The sequence below is a fragment of the Triticum aestivum genome, chromosome 2B, assembly GCF_018294505.1.
Source record: "Triticum aestivum cultivar Chinese Spring chromosome 2B, IWGSC CS RefSeq v2.1, whole genome shotgun sequence".
Lineage (NCBI taxonomy): Eukaryota > Viridiplantae > Streptophyta > Magnoliopsida > Poales > Poaceae > Triticum > Triticum aestivum.
The window spans coordinates 461,516,893-461,537,041 of NC_057798.1; the positions used below are offsets into that span (position 1 = coordinate 461,516,893).

The following is a 20,149-nucleotide window of genomic DNA, read 5'->3' on the forward strand; positions in this document are numbered from 1 at the left end:
GCCTCCGACACGTCCTCCACCGGAATGGGCTCGCCCACGGTGCCCTTCGCGCCAGGGGGGAGAGACACAGCCAAGGGGTCGGTCGACGCCCGGGCCTTCTTGGCCAGCGGATCTCCGTGGCCACCACCATATCTGGGGAGATCCGCGGGCTTGCGTTCCAGCTCCCGACGCCGAGCCAGCTCCTTCTTCTTCTTTCTTCTTTCCTGCTGCTGGATCCACCATGGGGGAGGAGGACCCCACTCCCCCTCGCGCCCCTCCGGCTCATAGCTCCTCTCAGATCTACCACCATTTCTTGCTCGCTGCTCCTTCTTCGCCTTTTCCCGCAACTCACGCTCCCGACGCCGCTCCCCATCTGAGATCGGGGGCTCCATAGGCCTCTTCTCCGCGCGCCGCCCACTCATCACCGCCGCCGCAAAGGAAATGGAGAGAGGGGGAGGTGGGGAAATGAGGTGTATGGATCTGGCACGGCGAGCCCAGCGCCGCACCTCCGATCTAGATGCGGGAAACCCTAGCGAGGGGTCAAGGCAGCCGCGGCACACCCATAAATAGGAGCCGGGGGTGGGCCGAGGCCGAGGCAGGCCCGCCATGGGCTGGACGGAACCCACCGGCCCACTGATCACTAGGCCTCCCTTCCCCCGGGACTCGCTGTCTCCACCGGAGCGCGGGCCTTCACCGCCTGCCGAACATGACTCCTGGGCCGGCCCACGGCCCCGTTGGCCCACCTCGGCCCCGGGACCACCGCTGCCAACCCTAGGCCTCGGAGACGCCGCGCCGCCCTCCGCAGCCTGCGGCGCCGCCGCCGCCTCCTCCGCCGCCCGACCGGCCCCCGCCGACGACGTAAGGCACGTCCACTCCACCTCCGAGTCCACCGGAGCAAGAAGTGTCGCCGCCGTCCTAGCACGGATGTCCCGCGTGGCACCCCCAGAGGACGGCGAGCCCCTGCCCGCCGACGTGGAGGGTCGCCAAGCTCTGACCTCGACCGCGCGCGATCCCCGGCCTCCCGGAGCGAAGCGGCGACGCGCTCCCGCGACTCCAGGCCCCGACGTTTGCGCACAGGCCACAAAGTCGCCGAGTGACGGCCTCGCCGGCGCCAGGAACCCCTCCCTAGTCGCCGGATCCAAGTCCTCCTCGTCCTCCGACTCGTCCGCAGCCAGCGCCCAAAACCGACCGCCCACCGGAGCCAGCACCGCGCCAGCCCTCACGGTCTGCCCTGTCCCCGCCGGAGAGGGACATGCGCCGCGCCTGACCACCTCCTAGCCCCCTGAGGCCGAGGCCGGAGGCGACCGAGGCGGGGAGCCCAGTCCGTCGCCATGGGAAGCGCCCAACGGTCCGCTCATTTTCGCTCAGTCCAAACTTGCTCGCTACACATCAGTTAGCTGATCTGCACACCGCCGTTCGCTTAACTTACAAGTGTCATCACTAACAAGGGCCAATAGCGTTAGTCATTTTCCGAATCTGTCACTGTGCGATACATAATATCTCGGAGCAAGTGGGCCTGATGAAATGTCTACTGTGTTCTGATGAATTCCACGACACAACATTTTATAGATTTTGCTTTCTGTTCTGATTCCGTGATATGTCCAAAGTTCAACTTTGGAAACATTAAAATAACAACTACTTCAGGTTCAAACAATTTTTTCGGATGCACTGCTGAATTTGAGAACTGGAATCACGGTAATTTTGACGAGATTTTACCACAATCCCAATCCTAAATCCATGACCACTGGGAATGAACCCCATCCATTATTGTGGCCCAATCAAAGAACACCAAGAAACATAAAAAACAAATAAATAACTCAAAGTGGGGAAATCAGCAAGAATCTCTATGTAAAATTAAACGGTTACAGAGTTGATTCAGATTTAACTAATTCTCAAATTCATTGAGAATTAGCAAATGTCATTTTCGGTATTCACCACAGTGCCAATACATAATATCTTGGAGCAAATGGATCCAACGAAATGCCCGACTTGTTTGATGAAGCATTCCACCACACAAAATTTTACATATTTTGCTTTTCTATGCTAATTCCGTGATATGCCCAAAGCTTTTTAAACAATAAAATAAAAGTCAAACTTTGGCTAAACCTCCATCATGATCGATCTTCTCTTCTAGGGTGCTTCAAAGGGTTTCAATAACTGTTGTCGCGGACAAGGCAAAAGGACCTGTTGCGGATTCATTGTTATCTATCTTCTTCTCACGGTTCCCTATTTTGTTCAAACATTTTTTTTGGATGCTGCTTAATTTTACAACTAAAATCACTGTAATTTATATGGTTTTGTTCGTAATCCCAATCCTAAACCTAGGTCCATTGGGTTGAGCAATTCTAGGAATAAACCCGCATCCATTATTGATTGTGGTCCAAGCAAGCAATGCAAATGACAACAAAAATAGTTTCCAAATCATATAGCGCTTCCTAATGAAAAATGACTCTACAAAGTACTCCCTCGGTTCCTAAATATAACACTATATACGGAGCAGAATGAATGAATCTACACTCTAAAATATGTCTATATACATCCGTATGTAGCTTGTGTTGAAATCTCTAAAAAAACGGTAATTGCTTTTGGCTCCTAGGTGTATAAAAAGACTTATATTTAGAAACAGAGGGAGTAATAAATGAAGGTCTCTATATTATCATACCCACTTCACACTATGGTGGTAGTAGGTTAGACTAGTAGCATTTTTCCACTATGACTAGCCTAATGGGGTTGATTTCACTCTACAAGCTCCTAAGTTTCAACAAATTTGCTCCGCTGAGATAAAGACCAAAAGCAACTTGCTTACTTTGGCAACGTCCATGGATGCTGGAGGAAGAAGACTTTGGCACGCCTAAAAATTTTAATGTCTCCCCCTCCCCCTTCCCCGGGACGCTCCCACGAGCGCCCTCAAGGGGATCCCTAGCCCCCGGCCCCAACCCTGCCCTCCGGCCTCTTCGCCCCTCGCCGCCGCCGGGCAAAGCCTTGCCGAAGTGGGCGTCGGCGGGGTCATCCCTCCCCTCTCTCGCAAACCCTCAGCCGGCGCGGGATGGCTGCCATTGGAGGCGCCAGGCTATGGCGGGGCCTGGTAGTGCTGGTCCGGGTGCGCCCGGTGGCGACGATTCGGCGACCTGTGGGGCCTCGGTGTGGCGTGGCGGGTGCCAGGTGGTGTGTGCGTGGGAGCGGATCGACGGCGTTGGGCGGCGGATCTGAAGCCAAGCGGCGCGGGCTGCGGGCGGCTGGGGTCCGGCTTCGGGCTCCCAGCGGCAGCGGATGGATCTTCCCGTCGCAGGCGTGTGGCGGGTCTGCTCGGGCGACGGCGGTTCCGGCAGCAGCGCAGCCCCGGGTGGTGATGGAACGGTGGCGCGGACGCTTGGTGGCGGGCTGACGCGGCGGCGGTGCCCTCCCGGCCCAGATCCGGGCCCTTTGGGGCCCCATCTGGGTCTGGGCGGGCCTGGCTCTGCCCTCGCCTGTGACGACTCCGATGGACGGAGATGCGGCTCATGCAGGGGGTTTCGGAGATGGTGGCACGCCTACTGCAGCGTGGTGATGGGAGCTTCACGAGCGATTTCAAGCTCGGTCGGGCCTACGTTCCTGGTGTGCTCCTCTTGCTGTGTCCGGTCAGTGACCGCCGATGACGGTGGAGGTGGTTCCCTCCCTCGTCGCGGCTGACTCTACCGCTCCTTCTTCCCGGCTGCTTCTTCTCAACCCGTCCGTCCCGCTTTGTTCCCCATGGAGAGACGGCGGTGGTGGCTCCAAGACCGTGGTGGCGCATGTTGGATGGGCAGCGAGTTTGATGGAGTGTGCCGAATCGGTCGGGGTGGTGGGTGTGTGGTGGATGGGAGAAATCTCTGTTGGCTTGGCCGGCACCTACACAGCGACGCCCGTGGGCGCCGTCGTTCCTTCCTGAAGGGCTTCGCGTATCCCCCTCACCCACTCCCTCTCGCATGCCGAGGGAAACCCTAGGACATGTCCAGGCAGCAGCGTTGTCATCGTCGCATTCCTTCTTGAAGGTGTTGCTTGGTATGCGCGGGTCCGATGTGCTAGGAGTGTGGTGGATTTCTTCGAAGGGCGCAACGGTTGCGGATCATCATTGTTTTCGTTGATCCGACTCTGTTGTCATTCCTTTCTTTTGTATTTTCTCTTCGATTTTTTTTGGTCGTGACTGTGCTGCTTCCGCCCCAGCACCTATCGTTGGTCGTATCGGTCGGTTGCTTTGGAATACAAAGCGGGGAACCCTTTTTGGGTAAAAATTCTAATGTATCTTTCAAATGTTGTATGGGTGTTTTTTATAAGGGTTTGTGTTACTTTTTTTTAGAAAAGGAGGAAGACCCCCGACATCTGCATCTAGGCGATGCATACAGCCACTTTATTAATTATTCTCAAAAAATCTTACAAAGAAATACAGCAGTAAGTCTGAAGCCACCGTCTAGGCAACATCTGTTGCTACTCCTATTCATTTGATGAAGGGATGTTGATAGTCTGGGCCTAATACCAAACAGACCTCGCAGCCAAACCTAACATCTAAGACCTGAGTTCCCATCCAGGACGTCTGCCGGGTATGGGTCACCCATCGGTCCGGCGCACTCCTCAACCAGGACGCCTGTCGGGTATGAGGCCGCCGCAACCACCTGCCACCAATCCATCTTCAGAGATGTCCTGCTGCATCTACCTTGCCCGATCTAGCTGCCGTCGACGCCACCACGACGCCAGACAACGCCACCATCCTGCGCTCGTCCATCAACACACGCCCAACAGCGAGACCCCGCTGCTCCATGCCGCTGAGACCCGCCATTGTCGACGTGTCAGATGCAACACCGCTCCTCCTTCGCGAACATCACCTTCTACCACTGGTCCTATCCCCTCCACCTGTAGATCCTATGCACTCCCAACCGAGCCCCAGTGCCCCCGACGACACCTCCAGGAAGATCATGACGCAAAAAGCGCCGCTGCCGCCAAATCCGAAAAGGATTGAAGGTTTTCACCCGGCTGGGGATCGGGGTCGGTAGATTGGGCCCTCAGCTGCGCCTTCATGAAGGAAAGCGGCGCCCATGGGCGTCGCCGCCGCCGGGCTGGCTAGACTGGCCAAGGTTTCCCCTGGACCCAAAGTACACCACCAGGGCTCACCACCACCGGAGCCTGCAGCCGCAAACTACCGGGACGACGACAAAGGCAGCAGGAGAAAGGGGAACCTCCAGATCTGACACAACGGAGAACCGCGCCATGGCCGGACTCCACCAGTGACCCGTCACCCGAGCGGCCGAGTACGCTGGCCAGCGTCGCCTGCATACGTCTCTAGCCGCAGGACGACGCCGCCTCGCCGATAGGGCCGCCGCCCAAGGATCCGCAGGCCATCGATGCGATACTCCGGCCCGCGGGCCGACGAGATCAATCCGGGCGCCGAGATCCCCGCCGCCACCTTCCCCGGTGTCCGTGCGGGCTTTGCCGGCGGCCGCCTCCGGCGGCGGCGAGGGACGGATGGGGGATGAGGTGAGGCGGGCGACGCGAGGGCTCTTCTTAGAAAATGGGGGAGAATTTCACTTCCTCGACCTCTGCACCAAGTAGGGATGCATACGGCCATTTTAGTATGAGTACCAAGATAAACATGGTCCTCAGAATTTTTTAAATGAGTATCAAGATATTTTTTGATGAGTGGTTTCACCACACACCAAACTTGATCCGACGGCGGCGAGGGACGGATGGGGGATGTGGGGAGGCGGGCGGTGATAGATGGGATCGCTCCCGAGTCGTCAGGGGGCGACGCGAGGGCCGCGTGAGGAGAATTTTACTTCCCGGAAAAAAAACTTGTGCATCACCTGTCAATTCTAGGAATTGAACTTGGGTTGTTAGGCTGCACAACCGCATGCCCAACCATTGAGTCAAGGCTCTCTTTGCTAAAAACTATGAAAAACTATGAATTTGTTTGATTTCAGCAATACGTAGGCTGCAAAGTAACCACGATCTGCTTGCCAAACTGACCGTCGTGCCCGTGTCCTCTAGACACGGATACCTTGTGCTCCCTCTATATATACTCCACGTTGCGGTGCTCTTAGTACAAAGCAGTGAGCTTTACACTAGTGAGCCGTGAGCCCGTGACAAGTTTGTTTCTCTCCCGTAGTCCCGGACTCGATCGAGATGGCTGACGAGTACGGCCGCAGCGGCTACGGCAGGTCCGGTGCCGGCGACGACTACGACAACAAGACAAGCAACGAGGGCTACGACCGCCGCGAAGGTGGCTACAACAAGTCTGGCGCCGACGACTACGAGCAGGACCGCAGCAGTGGCCGCGGTGGCTACAACAAGTCCACCGGCGACGACGAGTACAGCGGCGCCGGGTACAAGAAGTCCGGAGGCGACGACTACGACACCGGCTACAACAAGCAGTCCAGCAACGAGGACTACGGCCGCAACAAGTCCGGCAGTGACGACTACGATCGGAGCGCCGGCGGGTACAAGAAGTCCGGCGGCGACGACGATGAGTACAGCGGTGGCGGGTACAAGAAGTCGGGTGGCGACGACGAGTACAGCGGCGGCGGGTACAAGAAGACAGGTGGCGACGACGACGAGTACAGCGGTGGCGGGTACAAGAAGTCGGGTGGCGACGACGAGTACAGCGGCGGCGGGTACAAGAAGTCCGGCGGCGACGACACAGAGTACGGGTCGTCCAGGGACGAGACCGAGAAGTACAGGAAGGAGGAGAAGGAGCACAAGCACAAGGAGCACCTCGGCGAGATAGGCACCCTCGCCTCCGGCGCCTTCGCCATGGTACGTACCACCTCCCGAACTATATTTCGTCGCGCAAAAATTTTAGGAGCTCGAACGCACGTTTCCACCGATGATGATTCTGATTCATAGTGCGAATTAACGGGCCATGTACATATGCATGTGTGTAGTACGAGAAGCACCAGGTGAAGAAGGACCCGGAGAACGCGCACCGGCACAAGATCGAGGAGGAAGTGGCCGCGGTGGCGGCGGTTGGCAGCGGCGGGTACGCGTTCCACGAGCACCACGAGAAGAAGGAGTACAAGGAGTCGGCGGAGGACGGCGAGGACGAGGAGTCCGGTCGCGGCGAGGGGAAGAAGAAGCACCACTTCTTCGGCTAAGCTAGCCAGCTGCTGCTCAGCTAGCTGCTAGCAACGCATACGCGCGAGCGTGCGTCCAATAAGAGCCGGGAATTTGTGCGTATATACGGCTCGTTATATATACGTACTCCCTCCGGTCCTTTTTACTCTGCATATTAGGTTTGTCTGGAGTCAATCTCATCCAACTTTGACCAAGTTTATATAAAAAATTATTGACATTCACATAACAACACCAATATCATTGAATTCATCTCGAAATATATTTTCATATTATATTTATTAGATATTATATATGCTAATAATTTCTAATATAAATTTGGTCAAACTTAGCACAGTTTGACGTTCGGCAAATCCAATGTGCAGAGTAAAAAGGACCAGAGGGAGTACGTACGTTTGGTCGGTGTGCGTGTGTGTGTGTGTTTTGCATGGGTGTGCGTGTGTTGCTGCTGCGTCCTGCGTGCATGTTGCGTGGAGTATATATGTATTTAACTTGCTGCGTGTCTACGTATGTATTATTGTACGTATTTGTTTCTGCATGGACATAGTATTGAGAATTCAATCAGTTCATTTGTTTTCCGGGCGTATCCTGGCTGCTCGATCGGTGCGCTCCCATCACTCCCGAGTTGTGATAGCATGCATATGATAAACTTAATATTATAAAAAAAAGAGGATGACTCCGTCCTTTGCATCTGGACGATGCATACAGCCACTTTATTAATTATTTTCACAAGACCTTACAAAACTATACAACAACAAGACTAAAGCCATCGTCTAAGCAACAACTGTCGCTACACCTATTCAATTGATGAAAGGGCGTAGATAGTCTGGGCCTAATACCAAACAGACATCGCAGCCAAACCTAAACATCTAAGACCTGAGGTCCCAACTAGGACGCCTGCCGGGTATGGGGCACCTACCAGTCCTGCGCACTCCTCAACCAGGACGCCTGCCGGGTATGAGGCCGCCGTAGCCACCTGCCATCAATCCATCTTCAGAGTTGTACTGTTGCATGTACCATGCCAGGTGTCTCTGTCATCGACGCCACCACGACGCCCGACAGCGTCGTCCTCCTGCGCGAGTCCATCCTCCCACCGCAAACTCCGAATCTGCACTGCGCCATGCCGTCAAGATCAATCGCCATCAGTGTATAGGATGAAGCATCGCTCCACCAAAGAAACCGTCCTCTGGTCCCTCGATCACGTGTGTACCTCCAAAAATGACGCCCACAAGGGAGGAACGACACCAGAGCGCCGCTATCATCCGATCATCCGATCTGGGGTTTCCCCGGGAGGTAGCAGTGAGTGGCCTTGAACTTCTCCACGGCGATGCCTTCAAAAAGGGAACGACGCAGATAGCGCCGCCACCGCAGGCCTTAGCAGGAGCCGAAGGCAAGTTTTCATCCAGATCAGTTCGAAGGGATCCAACTCTTGTGCCCGGGCCGCCGTCACCACCAGCACCACCAGGCAGACCCTGGAGTACCGGCATATCAGCGAGCCGCCGGGCCGCCGCCATCCCCGCGTCGTCCGGGTCAGAGACGGAGCCACCGACCGCGCACACGGACCGCCGCCGCCTGCACATGCCGGAGCTCCGCCGAGAGCCCAGCGCCCGCCACCGCTTGTCGAAGCCAACTGCCCGAGCACTTGCGCCACCATGGAGCCATCAGATCAGGGAGGAAGACGCGCGCCTACCACCCTCGCGTACCTCGCCGCACGCCCGAGCGCCGGCGCCACGGCGGAGCCATCAGATCGAGATGAGGAGGAGCCCGCGCGCTTGCCGCCCCGCTCAGACCACGCCGCCGCCAGCGCCGCAGCGCCACCAACCAGGGGAGCCCCGCCCAGATCCGCCGACGGCCCGACCTGCCGCCGATCCGAGCGCCGCCGCGAGGGCCGGCCGTCCCGCGCCGCCCAGGAGCCTCGCGAGGGGGGAGGGAGCCCCGCCGCTGCCGACACACGCACGGGCTTTGCACGACGGCGTCCCCTGGCGGCGGCGAGGGAGAAGGAAGGCGAGAAAGGGGAGCGGTGGCGGCAATCTAGGGTTCCCCCGGGCCGCTCGCGGGAGCGGCACGGGGGACGGGGGACGGCTCCGTCTACTGGAATTTCTCATGGTTTTTTCATATATATGTTGTTCGATTTATATGATTGCATTCTTTTTTTTGCAAAGATTATATGATTGCATTCTATAGGAAATTTTCTTAAGAAATTCCTTGCACCGCATTTCCTTAAAGAACTAGACAATGTTGGAAAGAAAATTCTTATTTTTGTCTAGTTTATTGAAAGTTCAAGACTTATTTTACCAGCATTGTAAGAATATTCTTGGAGATGGTAAAAATATCAGGTTCTGGGAAGATTAGTGGGTAGGTGACAACCCTTTGAAAGTGGCTTATCCTGTACTCTATATGTTAAGTTTTGATCACAAGATTTCTGTGGCTGATGCCATTGAGAAAGGTAGGGATAATTTTAGTCTCACAAGAACTATATATTCAATGTATTGGCTCTAGTGATTGCAACATATCATGTTGCAGTGGGAAAGTATCAGGTGATACGAGTCTTTATATGATACCATGATACCAACTTGAAAATTTCAAATTTAAACATGTCAAAAAAATTCTGAAAAAAACCATGGATGTTCACAACATATATGTCGACAATTCCTAAAAAAATTGGATCGAAATTCAAAATACACATGGAGAAACAAAAAAGACAAATTCAGATGTGAATAGTGTTATTTTTGCTTTTGTCTTCTTTTGACACTATTCATGATGGGTTTGTCTTTTTTCTTTCTCCTTGTGTATTTTGAATTTCGATCTGAATTTTTTAGGGGTTGCCTACATATGTGTTGGGATCATCCATGTTTTTTTTAGAATTTTTTGACATGCTTAAATTTGAATTTTACAAATTGTTATCATGGTATCATATAAAGACTGGTATCATGTGATATTTTCCTCATGTCGCAGGTGTCTATGACGAGGAGTGATGTTTATGTAGGGTTATATATGTGTCTTCACTCGACAAGGTTTCCATGTGTCGTAGATGGAGCTCTAGCAAGTTATTTATGTTTTCGGTTCTAATGATACTTTATCTGAACTAGCCTTGAGTTGTATTAGACTATGTTATTCTGGATCATTTTGATGTAATATAATGATGCATTTTTATTTGGTATTACATCAGTATCGTATATGATGGCGGATCGATTCAGGGGCTAGCATGGTAAGCACATAGACCTAAATCTTATTAGGTTGGTCATTATGCTTGCTCCATACCTAACTGACAGTGCGTGAGGGAAGTTTCACTTTCTTTCTCCTCGCGCCATGACTTGATTTTGAAACTACATGACGCACATACACGCACCACCGTGCGTAGATAATCACCGGCGAGCCATGGTGGATGGATGACTAAACTACCAACCCATTAATGGCCTCCACCTAATTTCCAAGGCGTTCGTTCGGATGGCCATGTGGCTTCATCCCCGACTATAAAAGCCCGGCGGCGAGGCGTCCCCATCACCAAAGCCCTAAACACCACCCTCTTTACCCGCCTCCTCCTCCCTTTCCATCTCCTTCATCGTCCGTACAATGCCGCCATGCAATAATTCATCCTATTGAATCAACTTTGTGGTGGAGCGAAATCTCCAGACACAGATGTTGCGCACCGGGGAAAACACTCTGTGTAGTGCACTAGCTGCGATAGTCGCCGGACCCTCCTCCTGCGATGATAGTGGATCTAGCGACTGCGGGGATATCAAGTCCCTCCTTTGGGTGAAGGAGGAGCTGTTGGGGAACGTAGTAATTTCAAAAAAATTCCTACGCACACGCAAGATCATGGTGATGCATAGCAACGCGAGGGGAGAGTAATGTCCACGTACCCTCGTAGACCGTAAGCGGAAGTGTTATGACAACGCGGTTGATATAGTCGTACGTCTTCACGATCCGACCGATCCAAGTACCGAACGTACGGAACCTCCGAATTCAGCACACGTTCAGCTCGATGACGATCCCCGGACTCCGATCCAGCAAAGTGTCGGGGATGAGTTCCGTCAGCACGACGGCGTGGTGACGATGATGATGTTCTACCGGCGTAGGGCTTCGCCTAAACTCCACGACGATATGACCGAGGTGGAATATGGTGGAGGGGGGCACCGCACACGGCTAAGGAACGATCACGTAGATCAACTTCTGTGTTCTAGGGTGCCTGAGGGAGTCCTGGACTAGGGGGTGTCCGGATAGCCGAACTATCATCATCGGCCGGACTCCAAGACTATGAAGATACAAGATTGAAGACTTCGTCCCGTGTCCGGATGGGACTTTCCTTGGCGTGGAAGGCAAGCTTGGCGATACGGATATGTAGATCTCCTACCATTGTAACCGACTCTGTGTAACCCTAGCCCTCTCCGGTGTCTATATAAACCAGATGGTTTTAGTCCGTAGGACGAACAACAATCATACCATAGGCTAGCTTCTAGGGTTTAGCCTCCTTGATCTCGTGGTAGATCTACTCTTGTAATACCCACATCATCAATATCAATCAAGCAGGACGTAGGGTTTTACCTCCATCAAGAGGGCCCGAACCTGGGTAAAACATCGTGTCCCTTGTCTCCTGTTACCATCCGCCTAGACGCACAGTTCGGGACCCCCTACCCGAGATCCGCCGGTTTTGACACCGACATTGGTGCTTTCATTGAGAGTTCCTCTGTGTCGTCACCGATAGGCTCGATGGCTTCTTCGATCATCAACAACGACGCAGTCCAGGGTGAGACTTTTCTCCCCGGACAGATCTTCGTATTCGGCGGCTTTGCACTGCGGGCCAATTCGCTTGGCCATCTGGAGCAGATCGAAAGCTACGCCCCTGGCCGTCAGGTCAGATTTGGAAGTTTGAACTTCACGGCTGACATCCGCGGAGACTTGATCTTCGATGGATTCGAGCCACAGCCGAGCGCGCCGCACTGTCACGATGGGCATGATTTAGCTCTGCAGCCGGACAGTGCCCTGGAGGCCGCACACGAGCCCGCTCCGACCCTCGATTCGGAGCCGGCTGCGCAGATCGAGGACGGGTGGCTAGACACCGCCTCGGGGGCTGCAACCTCTACGGCGATGGAGCCGAATACTGGCCTTGTCCCTTGTGAAGCTCGTGACTCCGAGGTGCCGGACTCCTCGCCGGACTCCGTACCTCCCGCGACCCCTCCAATCGAATCCGATTGGGCGCCGATCATGGAGTTCACCGCTGCGGACATCTTTCAACACGCACCTTTCGGCGACATCTTGAGTTCGCTAAAGTATCTCTCGTTATCAGGAGAGCCCTGGCCGGACTGCGGTCAGGACGGTTGGGATGCGGACGACGAAGAAATTCAAAGCCCACCCACCACCCACTTAGTAGCCACTGTCGACGATCTAACCGACATGCTAGACTTCGACTCCGAAGACATCGACGGTATGGACGACGATGCCGGAGACGACCAAGAACCAGCGCCTACTGGGCACTGGAAAGCCACCTCATCATATGACATATACATGGTGGATATCCCAAAGGATGGGAATGGCGAAGGAACAGCGGAGGATGACCCCTCCAAGAAACAGCCCAAGCGCCGGCGTCAGCGGCGCCGCTCTAAATCCCGCCACAGCAAGAATGGAGATTCCGGCACCGGAGATAATAATACCCCAGACAGTGCCGAAGACAACCCCCTCCAGCAAGATTCAGCACAGGAGGACGGAGAAGCCAGCCCTCATGAGAGAGCGGCAGACGAAGAGGTAGAGGATGATAATTACATGCCTCCCTCCGGAGACGAGGCAAGCCTCGACGACGACGAATTTGTCGTGCCTGAGGATCCCGTCGAACAAGAGCGTTTTAAACGCAGGCTTATGGCCACGGCAAACAGCCTCAAGAAAAAGCAGCAACAGCTTAGAGCTGATCAAGATCTGCTAGCCGACAGATGGACTGAAGTCCTTGCGGCCGAAGAGCATGAGCTCGAACGCCCCTCCAAAAGCTACCCCAAACGCAAGCTGCTCCCCCGATTAGAGGAGGAGGCATATAAACCTGCATCACCAGCGCACAATACGGCTGACCGACCACCCCGTGGCCGCGACAGAGAGGCCTCTAGGCCCTCCACTAGAACCGTACCCCGGCATCGCTCGAAAAGCACAAGGCCACAGGGGAACGCTCTGGACTTGCGAGATATATTGGAGGATAAGGCAAGACAATCAAGATCGATCTACGGATCGCGTGGGCGCCCCATGATACGTGACGACAACCGTCGCGCCGGACACAGCAAGTCCGGCCGGGCCGAACACAGTAGACAAAGCTCTTTTGAGCTTCGTCGTGATATAGCCCAATACAGAGGCGCCGCACACCCACTATGCTTCACAGATGAAGTAATGGATCATCAAATCCCCGAAGGGTTTAAACCCGTGAATATTGAATCTTATGATGGCACAACAGACCCCGCGGTTTGGATCGAAGACTATCTCCTTCATATCCACATGGCCCGCGGTGATGATCTTCACGCCATCAAATACCTCCCACTCAAGCTTAAAGGACCAGCTCGGCATTGGCTTAACAGCTTGCCAGCAGAATCAATTGGGTGTTGGGAGGACCTGGAAGCCGCATTCCTTGATAACTTCCAGGGCACGTATGTGCGACCACCAGACGCTGACGACCTAAGCCATATAATTCAGCAGCCAGACGAATCGGCCAGACAATTCTGGACACGGTTCTTAACTAAGAAAAATCAAATCGTCGACTGTCCGGATGCGGAGGCCCTCGCGGCCTTCAAACATAACATCCGCGACGAGTGGCTTGCCCGGCACCTGGGACAGGAAAAGCCGAAATCCATGGCAGCCCTCACATCACTCATGACCCGCTTCTGCGCGGGAGAGGACAGCTGGCTAGCCCGCAGCAACAACCTCAGCAAAAATTCTGGCAGTCCGGATATCAAGGACCGCAATGGCAGGTCGCGTCGCAACAAGAACAAACGCCGCATTAACGGCGACAACAATGAGGATACGACAGTCAATGCCGGATTCAGAGGCTCCAAACCCGGTCAGCGGAAAAAGCCATTCAAAAGAACTACTCCGGGTCCGTCCAATTTGGACCGAATACTCGATCGCTCGTGCCAGATACACGGCACCCCCGAAAAGGCCAGCTAACCACACCAACAGGGACTGTTGGGTATTCAAGCAGGCAGGCAAACTAATTGCCGAAAACAACGACAAGGGGCTGCATAGCGATGACGAGGAAGAGACCCGACCGCCGAACAATAGAGGACAGAAGGGTTTCCCCCCACAAGTGCGGACGGTGAACATGATATACGCAACCCACATACCCAAAAGGGAGCGGAAGCGTGCACTCAGGGATGTATACGCGATGGAGCCAGTCGCCCCGAAGTTCAACCCATGGTCCTCCTGCCCGATCACTTTTGATCGAAGGGACCACCCCACCAGCATCCGCCACGGCGGATTCGCCGCATTGGTTTTAGACCCAATCGTCGATGGATTTCACCTCACCAGAGTCCTGATGGACGGCGGCAGCAGCCTGAACCTGCTTTATCAGGATACAGTGCGCAAAATGGGCATAGACCCCTCAAGGATTAAACCCACAAAGACGACCTTTAAAGGCGTCATACCAGGTGTAGAGGCCAATTGTACAGGCTCAGTTACACTGGAAGTGGTCTTCGGATCCCCGGATAACTTCCGAAGCGAGGAGTTAATCTTCGACATAGTTCCGTTCCGCAGCGGCTATCATGCTCTGCTCGGACGTACCGCGTTTGCAAAGTTCAACGCGGTGCCGCACTACGCATACCTCAAGCTCAAGATGCCAGGCCCTCGAGGAGTCATCACGGTCAACGGAAACACTGAACGCTCTCTCCGAACGGAGGAACATACAGCGGCTCTCGCGGCAGAAGTACAGTGCAGCCTCTTAAGGCAATTCTCGAGTCCGGCCGTTAAGCGACCGGACACGGCTAAACGCGCCCGGAGTAACCTACAACAAGACCACCTGGCACGTTCCGAGCACGCGTAGCAATGCGGCCCCAACCCCAGCCCCTGCAAAATTGCAAGACTGGTCCTTCGCGTACATCATTACGCTCTGGAGATACCATGGGCATAGGGGGAGGGGCACGACCACGATAGGCCCAGAATGCGGCTTAACCACACCAGGGGCTCTCAAGTGTGTCGCTCTTTTTTTCTCTTTTTCTTTTTTTACCCACAGGACTCCGTTCATCAGAGGCCCTGTCCGGCAGTAGACCTGCCGAACTCACGATGCAACAGCCAGGGAAGGAGAAAGGCTACGACGAATATCCAGGTGGTCTCCATTACGAGCATTAAATCTGTTTTATACACCATTCCGCAGCCTACCCCTGGAGGGGGACATGTTTAATAGTCCCATCCCTTGCTTATCGCACTATTTGTATCGTTCTGCATTCACGGCAGTATTTCTTGAATAAACAATGCAGCACCTTTTTGCTTATAATTGCATTTCTTTCTTATACATATGTTCATTTATGACATGTTGCATCCGTACACTTTGGTACGGCTAAATACACCAGGGGCTTATGTTTCCCGCATCATGGTGTGATAAGTCCGAACACTTTCACAAGTGCGGCACCCCGAACTTATAGCATTATATGCATCGGCTCCGAATCATGTCTTGGGTCAATAGTTGGGTTTGCCCGGCTCCCATGTTTTGGTACCTTACGTTCCGTTGTATCGGCTAAGGTAGCACTGGGAGAACCACTGCGATTGCGCCCCAGTTGAGCTGGGCGAGCGCCTCAGTGGAGAAAGCTAAAACTGACCGTCATGATGAGGCGAGAGCCGGTCGCTGTTCGAGAGGTTTTTTTCGAGTCCCTAAAGACTTATGCCGCTTAGAGCGAGGAACCGGCTTTGTCCGGCCCAGGCGTGGATAGCGCCCCAAATTCGGCCTTCCGAACACTAGGGGCTTCGCCGAAATTTAAAATTATAGAATTCTATGGCTAAGTGAGAGTGTTCAAGCATTATAAGTCCGGTTGCCTCGTTCGTTGTGTTGAGCGCCTCCCTAGATGGACCCAAAAATGGGAACAAGAGTGCTCAAATTTATCCCGAACACCCCAGCACTCGTGGCATGGGGGCTGAAGCCGACGACTTGCCATCTCTCAGATTTGATAAACGGCCGCACAGAAGGTAATATTTTAAATTAACAAGCGTTGCTTAGCGCATATGAACAAAGTTTTCAGCGCACAGGATAACAAAATGCGAGTCTACTCAAATATTACATCTTTGGAGCACTCACCCGCAATAATGCGGGCACCCTTCAGGACACTCTTATAATACATCTCGGGCGTGCGATACTCCTTGCCCGGCGGTGGCGCGTCCGTCACAAGCTTCTCAGCATCCATCTTGCCCCATTGCACCTTTGCGCGGGCAAGGGCCCGACGGGCACCTTCAATACAGGCGGAGTGCTTGATGACTTCAACCCATGGACACGCATCCACCAGCCGCCGCACCAGGCCGAAGTAGCTCCCAGGCATGGCCTCCTTGGGCCACAGCCGAACTATGAGGCCCTTCATGGCCTGTTCGGCCACCTTGTGGAGCTCGACCAGCTGCTTCAGCTGGTCGCTAAGGGGCACCGGATGTCCGGCCTCAGCATACTGAGACCAGAAGACCTTCTCCGTCGAGCTCCCCTCCTCGGCCCTATAGAAAGCGGCAGCATCGGACACGCTGCGGGGCAGATCTGCGAACGCTCCTGGAGAGCTCCGAATTCGGGTAAGTGATAGGTAATTCACACTCACATGCTTGCTTTGCATGAAAAATGCCTTACCCGCCGCTATTTTCTTCAACGCCTCGATTTCCTGGAGGGCCTTGTAGGCTTCGGCCTTAGCGGCTTTGGCACTCTCAAGAGCCGATGCAAGCTCGGACTCTCGAGTCTTCGAGTCGCGCTCCAAACTCTCATGTTTTTCCACGAGAGCCTGGAGCTCTTGCTGTACCTCCGCCACCCGCGCCTCCTGCTTCTCTCGCTCGGTGCGCTCCGCGGCCGCATTACGTTCGGCCGCGGACACCGCCTCCTTCAGGGTCGCCACCTCGTTCGTGGCCCCTGCAATACCCACGTTATCCTTGTCATTCTTCTTGCAACCAAATCCTTTTCTGTAAGGTACAATTTTAATAAGGTGTTACTCACCTTCCTTGTCCTCGAGCTGCTTCTTGGCACGGCCGAGCTCGTTCTCGGACCGCTCGAGGCTTTGCTTCAAAGTATTGACCTCCGCAGTCAGTGCGGCAGAGGTCAGCAGCACAGCCTGCAATCCCATATTGACATATTTTTTATGACTCCTGCGTATATCTTTTTAGATCCTCAGTCCGGCTTTTCTTTCCGAACACCGAACCGAGCATCAGGGGCTACTGTCTATGCGGTACTATTTTACATATATCAAAATTCTTACCTCAAAGCCTGTTAAAGGCTGCTGCAGGCTTCGGTCAGCCCGCTCTTGGCGAGCTGAACCTTCTGAATCACCGCACTCATGACGGTGCGGTGTTCCTCTTCGATGGAAGCGCCGTTGAGCGCCTCCAGCAAGCTATCCGGCGCCTCCGGTTGGACGGAGGCCGCCGGCGTCACGGTCTTGCCCTTCTTACGAAGGGGCCGCCCGCCGGACTCCGGAGCCACTACAGGTTCCGGTGCGGAGTCCGGTGCAAAGTCCGGGAGGTTGCCCTGCGGCACCTCCGGGGCCTCCTCCTCCTGGCGGGTCCCTTCCCGGGATCCCACCTCGGCATCGTCCGCATCACGGGGGGTGGAGGCGGTCGGAAGGGAATCCATATCCGACGCACCCAAGGACCCGCTCGACGAAGCGGGAAGATCATCCTTGGGCGGACTGCAGGGTTGTATGCGGCATTAGAAAGACACCATGTGGCGAAAAGAAAAATCATGAAGTTATTCGGGAGTCCGGATACTTACGATCTCGCCAGGGGCTTGGCCCTTGAAGGCCAATCCTCGTCGTCGTCGCCGGCGTTGGCAGAGCAGTCCGGGGGAAGAGTCCTTCCCTTCTTGGACCCTTCGGCCTCCCTCGTTGGGGAGGCCTTCCTTTTCTTCCCTCCCCCGCTGGGGGAGAGGCCTCTTTCTTCTCCTCCTCGCCTTCGTGGGAGGAGTCCGCCTCGGAGTCACCGGACGATAAGTCCGATGACACCTGAAAACGGGAACTCTTTCGAGTGCCCGTGGCCTTCTTCTTGGCCTTCTTCTCCGGCACCACGTGGGGTGCCGGAACCAGCAGCCCCGTTAAGCGGGCGTCCGCTGGGTCTTCTGGCAAAGGGGCCGGACAGTTAGTCTGCTCGGCCTTCTTCAGCCAGTCCTGTCAAAGGAGAGGGAGTTTAGATCCCGCATAGAGTCAAACTATGGAAAACAAGTGTCCCGTAAAGGGTAAAATCGCTTACCTCGCTAGCCGGACGCTGCGAGCTGAATCCGCGATCTTCGGTAGCGGATGCGGGAGCCTCGGCGCCCTTAAACAGCACCCTCCAGGCCTCTTCGTACGTAGTGTCGAAGAGCCTGCTCAAAGTCTGGTGCTGCGCCGAATCGAACTCCCACATATTGAAGTCCCGTTGTTGGCACGGGAGAATCCGGCGGATGAGCATGACCTGGACTACGTTGACAAGCTTGAGCTTCTTGTTCACTAGCTTTTGGATGCAGGCTTGGAGTCCGGTCAGCTCCTCCGAATCACCCCATGTCCGGCCACTCTCTTTCCAGGAGGTGAGCCGTATGGGGATGCCAGATCTGAATTCGGGGGCCGCTGCCCATTCAGGGTCACGCGGCTCGGTGATGTAGAACCACCCCGATTGCCACCCCTTAATGGTTTCCACGAAGGTGCCCTCGAGCCAAGTAACGTTGGGCATCTTGCCCACCATGGCGCCTCCGCACTCCGCTTGGCTGCCCTTCACAACCTTCGGCTTGACACTGAAGGTCTTGAGCCACAAGCCGAAGTGGGGCTGGATGCAGAGGAAGGCCTCACACACGACGATAAACGCCGAGATGTTGAGGATGAAATTCGGGGCCAGATCATGGAAATCCAGGCCGTAGTAGAACATGAGCCCCCGGACAAAGGGATGGAGTGGGAAGCCCAGTCCGCGGAGGAAATGGGAAAGGAATACTACCCTCTCATGGGGCCTGGGGGTGGGGATGAGCTCCCCCTCGTCGGGGAGCCGGTGCGCGATGTCGCTGGACAGATATCCGGCGCTGCGCAGCTTCTTGATGTGCCCCTCCGTAACGGAGGAGGCCATCCACTTGCCTCCCGCTCCGGACATAGTTGGAGAAGGTTGAGGTGAGATGTGCGGACTTGGGCGCTGGAGCTCGAGTTCGCGGAGATGGATAAGCAAAGGAGGAAGAAGGCGTAGGTAAAAGGGTGGATCTTTATCCCCTTATATGGGCGGACGAAACCATGCGTCCCCACCGGCCTGATAAAACTCGCTTATCTCCCAAGCGCCGCAATCAATGGCGCGGTTGGGTTACCCACGTCCGTATTGATGGGAATCCCGGAATAAGGGGAACACGATCTCTGCTTCGACAAGACGTGCCAAGGAAACCGCTTCGCTAAACGCGCTGAGGTGGTACAATAAAAACAATTCGAGTAAAGGCTTGGTGGTGGTGTGACGTCACGCCACAAAATACGTCAGCAGATTGAACTTGTGTAAATATTATTCTCTCTACGGTGGTATGTGGAATTTATTTTGCAGAGCCGGACACTATCCTGGTGTTCACAATCTTCTATAAATTATTCGGAGGAGGAACCCGCCTTGCAATGCCGAAGACAATATGCGCGCCGGACTCGTCGTCATTGAAGCCTGGTTCAGGGGCTACTGAGGGAGTCCTGGACTAGGGGGTGTCCGGATAGCCGAACTATCATCATCGGCCGGACTCCAAGACTATGAAGATACAAGATTGAAGACTTCGTCCCGTGTCCGGATGGGACTTTCCTTGGCGTGGAAGGCAAGCTTGGCGATACGGATATGTAGATCTCCTACCATTGTAACCGACTCTGTGTAACCCTAGCCCTCTCCGGTGTCTATATAAACCGGATGGTTTTAGTCCGTAGGACGAACAACAATCATACCATAGGCTAGCTTCTAGGGTTTAGCCTCCTTGATCTCGTGGTAG

At 54.6% G+C, this 20,149-nt stretch overlaps 1 protein-coding gene across 1 annotated transcript; it reads left to right on the top strand.

Annotated features, from left to right (window-relative positions):
* Positions 1-6,034: 6,034 nt before the first annotated feature.
* LOC123045463 (ATP-dependent RNA helicase A) lies at positions 6,035-7,632 on the top strand. The gene is made up of 2 exons (XM_044468519.1): positions 6,035-6,741; positions 6,870-7,632. Exons 1-2 carry the CDS (start codon positions 6,112-6,114, stop codon positions 7,077-7,079), a joined length of 840 nt encoding a protein of 279 aa, XP_044324454.1. The 5' UTR covers positions 6,035-6,111; the 3' UTR covers positions 7,080-7,632.
* The last annotated feature ends 12,517 nt before the right edge of the window (positions 7,633-20,149 follow it).